Here is a 7,564-nt window from a genome sequence, read left to right as displayed (position 1 = left end):
TTTTCTTGTTAATGTACCATGTCGAATTTGTAAGGCGACGGCGTGAAAATGAAAGGTTGCATGTCTCACTTGGTTGGCAATATGTATTTGATAACCGCAGTAAATCAATGCGGTGCAGGAGGAACACATGTTAATGGAAGAGCCACTAAATTGGAAAAGAATTTGTTTTAGAAAGGGAAAACCGGTTCTGTGCAACTGGGAAACTCGATGCACTTGTTTATTCACTGAGAAAGAGAAACAGGTGAAAAATAGAAAGAAATAGGTAAGAGAGAGATAGAGAGATAGAGTATTACTTCTGGTTGATCCTTTTATTCCTACTACAAGGGATGCAGTATTAATTTGTGCACTAGGTGCTAAATAAACACATCATCAAATTAGGTTTTCAAATGCTGATGAAGTGCTTTGTAGTATTATTTGGAGGGACAATCTACTGTACAGTAGGCTTTGATAGCATTACAGAAGAGAAGGACAATGCCCTTTGAGGCAGCAGTTCCAAATCAGCTTCTCTGTGCTGTGGGGCATATTTACCTTAATGGAAAACTATTTGTGCTATTTAAAAAAAATGGTGATAATACAGCAATCACCTTTCTCAGTGCCTGTGTGCAGGAATACTTCCCCATACATCAGACGCATTATATCTGAGAGGGAGGAATAGCCTCACTGTAGAAGAAAATACTTCAAAGACTAGTAGTGATGTTCATGAACTAGTCTATCATTGTGGAATAGGGAATGTCTTCAAAGTTAGACAATGTCTCAAACTATTGACAACTAATAGTGTTATTATTCAGGCAAGCTTTTTCAGGTTTACAAGGATTCATTCAATGGAAGCCATTTTCGAAATGATCTCAGCAGAAGACATCAACAGCAATACAACAACAATTTTCTGAGGATAATATTCTGAGGATAAACATACCTTACTCTTGATATCCCACTTATCTTTTTATTACCCTTTTTTTTACTATTAAGTCGAGAAGTGCTGTGTCAAATAACCAGAAAATGAAGAGCCACCAATAACGAGCCATACAGGTTTAAGGGGAACATTTCAAGGCTTTTATATACATAGATCTCTTTATTGTCCACGTCCACAAAACCCTTGCATTTTAAAACATAACTGTGAAGAAGAAAAAACATACGGAAAAATGAAAAGAAAGGAGATCAGAAATGGACTAACATCTATGGTTCACTCAACACAATGTACGGCATCCATATTAGGAAGTATGTTTGCTTCACTTTAAGTTCTGTTCAGAGAAAACAATGACGGGACTTGAGTAGAAACTCCAGAGGCTCAGCAGGATATATTGCTTTTCAGTCCCATTCTTCACTGCTCAGGGAAACACTTGATCTACTTACCAAGTACTTTTACTTTACTACAATGGAAACAAAATGGTAGGTTTTGATTGCATTGCAAAACCACAAAACAAAATGTGTTCGTACTACTGTTCTGATGCTTGATGAAACGAGCCCAGACTTTACATCTGTTATTGTGTTTTGAGGTGTACTAAAAGAGGATTCCATTGATTATCATCTTCAGTTTCCATGTCCTATTGCTTTGGTGGACGCCTTGAGGGTCTGTGAGGAGATCTGTTCCTGAACTTACAGTTACAGTTTGAAATCCATTCAAGTCTTGGATCATTGTGGTCAACGAGTTAACTGCACGTCGTGGTCAGTCGCACATAATTGTCTCTACGCAGTTCTCGTCGCTGGAATCTGATTCCATTCGTGTGTCTATGTTCTACTCTCTATGTTTAACAGGGGTGGACAACTCCAGTCCTCCAGGGCCTGATTGGTGTCACAGTTTTGCCCCAGCCCCAGCTAACACACCTGACTCCAATAATCACCTAATCACAATCTTCAGTTTAGAATGTAATGTGATTAATCAGCTGTGTTTGGTAGGGATGGAGAAAAAGTGTGACAATCAGGCCCTCGAGGACTGGAGTTGTCCACCCCTGTAAGTATGAGCTCTGGACTTGGTGTGAAAGATTTGCCACCACTTTTATCTGAATGGAGAGGCAAACCAATTCCTACCCTGTACAAATACAAGCACTTAGATTCAACATCTTGAAACGAACCATAAAGAACCATGAAAATAAAAAATAAACACTTTCACACGGCAATGGCAGATATACTGTGTATAACATACCTCCCTTTGCACTGTAAAATGTACCAAAATCCTCATGTTGGCTAGTGACCTGCTCTTATCAACTAGCACTCTGAAACATTTTATTTACACCAACTTCTCTGTAATACATTTATGTATAAATATTGCAATCTTACAATCTACAATGCACTTCCACTGTTCCCTCTGTGTGAGTGTTCACCTGAGCTGACTGAGAGCTGATGTTCCTATCTCACTGAGCTGACTGAGAGCTGATGTTCCTCTCTCACTGAGCTGATGTTCCTCTCTCACTGAGCTGACTGAGCGCTGATGTTCCTCTATCACTGAGCTGATGTTCCTCTCTCACTGAGCTGAATGAGAGCTGATGTTCCTCTCTCACTGAGCTGATGCTCCTCTCTCACTGAGCTGATGTTCTTCTCTCACTGAGCTGACTGAGAGCTGATGTTCCTCTCTCACTGAGCTGACTGAGAGCTGATGTTCCTCTCTCACTGAGCTGATGTTCCTCTCTCACTGAGCTGATGCTCCTCTCTCACTGAGCTGACTGAGAGCTGATGCTCCTCTCTCACTGAGCTGATGTTCCTCTCTCACTGAGCTGATGCTCCTCTCTCACTGAGCTGATGTTCCTCTCTCACTGAGCTGACAGAGCTGATGTTCCTCTCTCACTGAGCTGATGTTAAACTCTCACTGAGCTGATGTTCCTCTCTCACTGAGCTGACTGAGAGCTGATGTTCCTCTCTCACTGAGCTGATGCTCCTCTCTCACTGAGCTGATGCTCCTCTCTCACTGAGCTGATGCTCCTCTCTCACTGAGCTGATGCTCCTCTCTCACTGAGCTGATGCTCCTCTCTCACTGAGCTGATGCTCCTCTCTCACTGAGCTGATGCTCCTCTCTCACTGAGCTGACTGAGAGCTGATGTTCCTCTCTCACTCTCCGCACCCTTGCTGACCATCAAATAAATTAAACAACGGGGGAAGGGAACGACAGATCTTTCACATCTTTCAAAATCAAACATAAGAATCTGTCAAAAGAGGAAGAAACATGGGGGTGGGGTCGGTTAATGTTCCAATGTTCATAAATGCACAGCCTGACAAAAATGTATGGGGGGAAAACACAACAACATACTCTGACGGACGTGCCACTCCACTGTCGCAGGTCCTGTTAGGGTTCTGTAGTGTACTGAACACCACAGAGTCTCTGGTCTTTGTAGTCCTACAGGACATTGTTTACATTAGATCCCATCCTCAGTAGTACATACACATCCAGGGTTTGGAAAGCCCTGGCTTGCTCTGTGGAGGTCCCAGGCCTGTTGTGCAGTCTTTGCATTCCTGTCCAGATACAAGGTGAAAAGGCCAGGGTCAGGCTAGTTTAGACTAACAGGAGAACAACCTCCATTGGCTACTTTCAGTTTCTGTCCATTGTGCAAGTGAATACCTTTGTCTTGGAGTCTTGGAATAACATTTCTTTCCAAGACTCTCCTATTAGAACTCAGAATTCCAGAACAATGTGTTGTTTGGGAAACCACAGAGTTGTCCTCACACTGTCTAAATAACACCATCTACACTTGGCTTCTTATACATGTTGTTGTTGTGACATAGTTAAAAAAGATTGTTTCACACAGGTTGCGCTCTGATGATGACAACTTCAGGGTTCAAGGGTTAGGGCCAGAGAGTACTGTGTTGTGGTGCATTTACTCTGAGTAGGAGGACATATTCCAAAGAGAAAAGAAAGAGAAAAGAAATTCACAGTTCAAAAAATGACCTTTACATTATCTCCTCGCAATTGAGAATTGAGAGTATTGACAGCACAGGCTGTTGTGTAAGACTAGTATGCCATCATATGTCATGTTTATTTTCTGAAATATGACAATTATATTCTAAATTGCCATTATGCGAGGTTTAATTGCCATGTCTGTGAGGCAAAACAATTTCACAATACATAATATAATTTGTATCTGTATTACTTCAGACCGAAACGAATGTTGTTATAAATATATAAAGACGATTACAATGAAATAAATCAATTTCTGACTCCGGAATCACTTACGTTGTAGGCTATTCTATGTGACTCTGTAGTTCATGTGTGTTCATTTGCACTGCTGTCTGACCACATATTTGTTCAATATGTCCTCAGAGCTAATGTTCTCTGTGAATTTACACTGCCCATATATCTTCACTCTCTAGCTTTACTGTCTAGAACCATTTGCAACCCTCTCCTCTTTCTTCGTTCTATTATTTCTCTACCCACCCTCTGTCCTCTCTTCCTGGTCACCTTCTCTCCAATCCCCTGTCCTTCTCTCTACCCACCCTCTGTTCTCTCTTCCTGGTCACCTTCTCTCCAATCCCCTGTCCTTCTCTCTACCCACCCTCTGTTCTCTCTTCCTGGTCACCTTCTCTCCTATCCCCTGTCCTTCTCTCTACCCACCCTCTGTCCTCTCTTCCTGGTCACCTTCTGTCCTATCCCCTGTCCTTCTCTCTACCCACCCTCTGTTCTCTCTTCCTGGTCACCTTCTGTCCTATCCCCTGTCCTTCTCTCTACCCACCCTCTGTTCTCTCTTCCTGGTCACCTTCTCTCCAATCCTCTGTCCTTCTCTCTACCCACCCTCTGTCCTCTCTTCCTGGTCACCTTCTGTCCTATCCCCTGTCCTTCTCTCTACCCACCCTCTGTTCTCTCTTCCTGGTCACCTTCTCTCCAATCCTCTGTCCTTCTCTCTACCCACCCTCTGTTCTCTCTTCCTGGTCACCTTCTCTCCTATCCCCTGTCCTTCTCTCTACCCACCCTCTGTTCTCTCTTCCTGGTCACCTTCTCTCCAATCCCCTGTCCTTCTCTCTACCCACCCTCTGTCCTCTCTTCCTGGTCACCTTCTCTCCTATCCCCTGTCCTTCTCTCTACCCACCCTCTGTCCTCTCTTCCTGGTCACCTTCTGTCCTATCCCCTGTCCTTCTCTCTACCCACCCTCTGTCCTCTCTTCCTGGTCACCTTCTCTCCTATCCCCTGTCCTTCTCTCTACCCACCCTCTGTCCTCTCTTCCTGGTCACCTTCTCTCCAATCCCCTGTCCTTCTCTCTACCCACCCTCTGTCCTCTCTTCCTGGTCACCTTCTGTCCTATCCCCTGTCCTTCTCTCTACCCACCCTCTGTTCTCTCTTCCTGGTCACCTTCTGTCCTATCCCCTGTCCTTCTCTCTACCCACCCTCTGTTCTCTCTTCCTGGTCACCTTCTGTCCTACCCACCTCTCTCTTCTCTCTACCCACCTCTATTCTCTCACATCCATCATCCTCTCAAACACCTTCCAATGTCCTATCATCTCAATCCTCCAGACCAAAGGCATTATAGGTGAGTTTTAATCATGTTCCTCTCTGTCTGATGCGTTCTAGCTCTGTCCATCTCTCTCTCTTTCTCTCTGATAAGTTCTCTCTCTCTCTCTCTCTCTCTCTCTCTCTCTCTCTCTCTCTCTCTCTCTCTCTCTCTCTCTCTCTCTCTCTCTCTCTCTCTCTCTCTCTCTCTCTCTCTCTCTCTCTCTCTCACAGATTGTCTTGTAGCCTCTCCATGTAGGTTCTGATCTCTGCCGATGGACCCAGGTCCATGTCCTGGCACACCCACTTGATGTCGTCCTCGTTGCCAATGAGGATGGAGTTAGTGTAGGGCCCCCCATCGTCAGGCAGCACTGTGGCGAAGGAGGTGAACTTAACCCGCTTGCGCTTGGCAGCGCTGGGGGAGTTGTTGAGAGGCTCGGCCTTGCCTGCCGGGTCCTTGCCAGCGCACTGCCGGGGCTCCGAGAGGGAGCGGGGGAGGGTCTGGCCGTGGGTGGAGGTCCTCTGCACCTCCACATTACCCCCTCCGTTGAGCAGATACTTGCTCTCCTCGTAGCCCTCACTCCGATCAATGATGGTGGTGCACTCGTCCTGGTGCGGCGACTGGCGCTGGTCACTGTGGTGTTCCAGCAGGTCAGCCTCGTTGCCCAGCCACACCCAGTCGTGGGCGTGGTTCATGTTGCCTTGCTCCAGCGCGGGCAGCTGCTTGTGACGGTAGCGGAAGGCAAAGCTCACACAGTTGATGAGGAACACCAGGATGGCCAGGCAGAAGACCCCCAGCAGGGCGTACATGCCGATCTCCAGGTCGGATAAACCCCGGGGGGTCTGAGACAGGTCGCTCTCCGCGCCCCCAGGTACGTCCACCTGGGCAGGGAAGCTGGTGTAGTCCACGGGAGCGTTCTGGCCACCTGTCCCCCGCTTGTTGCCTCCAGCCCGGTGGGTGACAGCGGTCTTAGTGGTGGTGCTAGTCTTCCTCATGGCGCCCTCCTCACGGTCTGAAGCAGCGTTGGTGTGCTTCCAGCTGTCCGATCCAGCCTTGTCTCCCTCCAGACCCTTCTGTCTCTGGTCGCTGGTGCTGTTATCCAGCCCGCCCTCTTCCTCATCCTGGCCCATGCCCCTCAGCTCCACGTCGTTCTGGCCAAACTTGACCCTGACGCTGCCCACACCCATACCCAGGACACTCTTCCTCTTAGACTTCTGGCAGGTCTCGGAGATAACCATCTCCACTCGGACCAGCGGTCCCTGGCCCTCACCCTCGGCCACCACTACGGGCCAGCGCAGTGGCTGCTCCTGGTAGGTGGACACCACCGCCTCATCCAGGGAGGTGGCGCTCAGCGTGAAGTCTCTGGGGTCGTAGATGTCGAGGGGTGTTACAGAACCATCACTGTACTGGATCCAGGCGCTGATGACAGCTTCCTGCGTGGGTTGGAGAAGCCAAGGAAGCCAAAGGAAAATAAAACACAAGAGAGAGAGACAGAGAGAGAGAGAGACAGAGAGAGAGAGAGACAAGAGAGAGAGAGAGAAAGAGAGACAGAGAGAGAAAGAGAGAAAGAGAGAGAGACAGAGAGAAGAGAGAGAGACAGAGAGACAGAGAGAGACAGAGAGAAGAGAGAGAGACAGAGAGACAGAGAGAAGAGAGAGAGAGACGAGAGAGAGAGAGAAAGAGAAAGAGAAAGAGAGAGAGAGACAAGAGAGAGAGAAAGAGAGAGAGAGACAGAGACAGAGAGAGACAGACAGAGAGAGACAGACAGAGAGAGAGACAGAGAAAGAAAGAAAGAGAGAGACAGAGACAGAGACAGAGAGAGAGAGAGAGAGAGAGAGAGAGAGGAGACAGAGAGAGAGAGAGACAGAGAGACGGAGAGAGACAGAGAGAGAAAGAGAGAGAAAGAGAGAGAAAGAGAGAAGAGACAAGAGAGAGAGACAGAGAGAGAGAGACAGACAGAGAGAGACAGACAGAGAGAGACAGACAGACAGAGAGAGAGAGACAGAGAGACGGAGAGAGACAGAGCGAGACAGACAAGAGAGAGAGAGAGAGAGAGAGAGAGAGAGAGAGAGAGAAAGACAAGAGAGAGTGAGTCACTACGACCAAGGCTCCGTTTTTCTGCTGCCAATGCAACTCTTGGCCTTGGCAGCTAACAA

General features: G+C 47.2%; 1 protein-coding gene across 2 annotated transcripts in view; it reads right to left on the bottom strand.

Annotated features, from left to right (window-relative positions):
• Window positions 1-1,036: 1,036 nt before the first annotated feature.
• Window positions 1,037-7,564, bottom strand: part of LOC106585906 (transmembrane protein 132C) — a 497,731-nt gene continuing 491,203 nt past the window's right edge. Inside the window, exons 9-10 of one of the 2 annotated variants that reach the window (XR_006761888.1) lie at window positions 4,503-6,841; window positions 1,037-4,384 (exon numbers count right to left, since the gene is read on the bottom strand). Coding sequence is in view for 1 of the 2 variants with exons in the window: in XM_045707191.1 (XP_045563147.1) it covers window positions 5,636-6,841 (1,206 nt within the window). In the remaining variant the exon portion in view is untranslated. Of the gene's footprint in view, window positions 6,842-7,564 lie in introns of both variants that reach the window. The other variant, XM_045707191.1, reaches the window with a different exon arrangement.

Source organism: Salmo salar, chromosome ssa24 (assembly GCF_905237065.1).
Source record: "Salmo salar chromosome ssa24, Ssal_v3.1, whole genome shotgun sequence".
NCBI lineage: Eukaryota > Metazoa > Chordata > Actinopteri > Salmoniformes > Salmonidae > Salmo > Salmo salar.
This window is presented reverse-complemented; position numbering and strand designations above follow the sequence as displayed.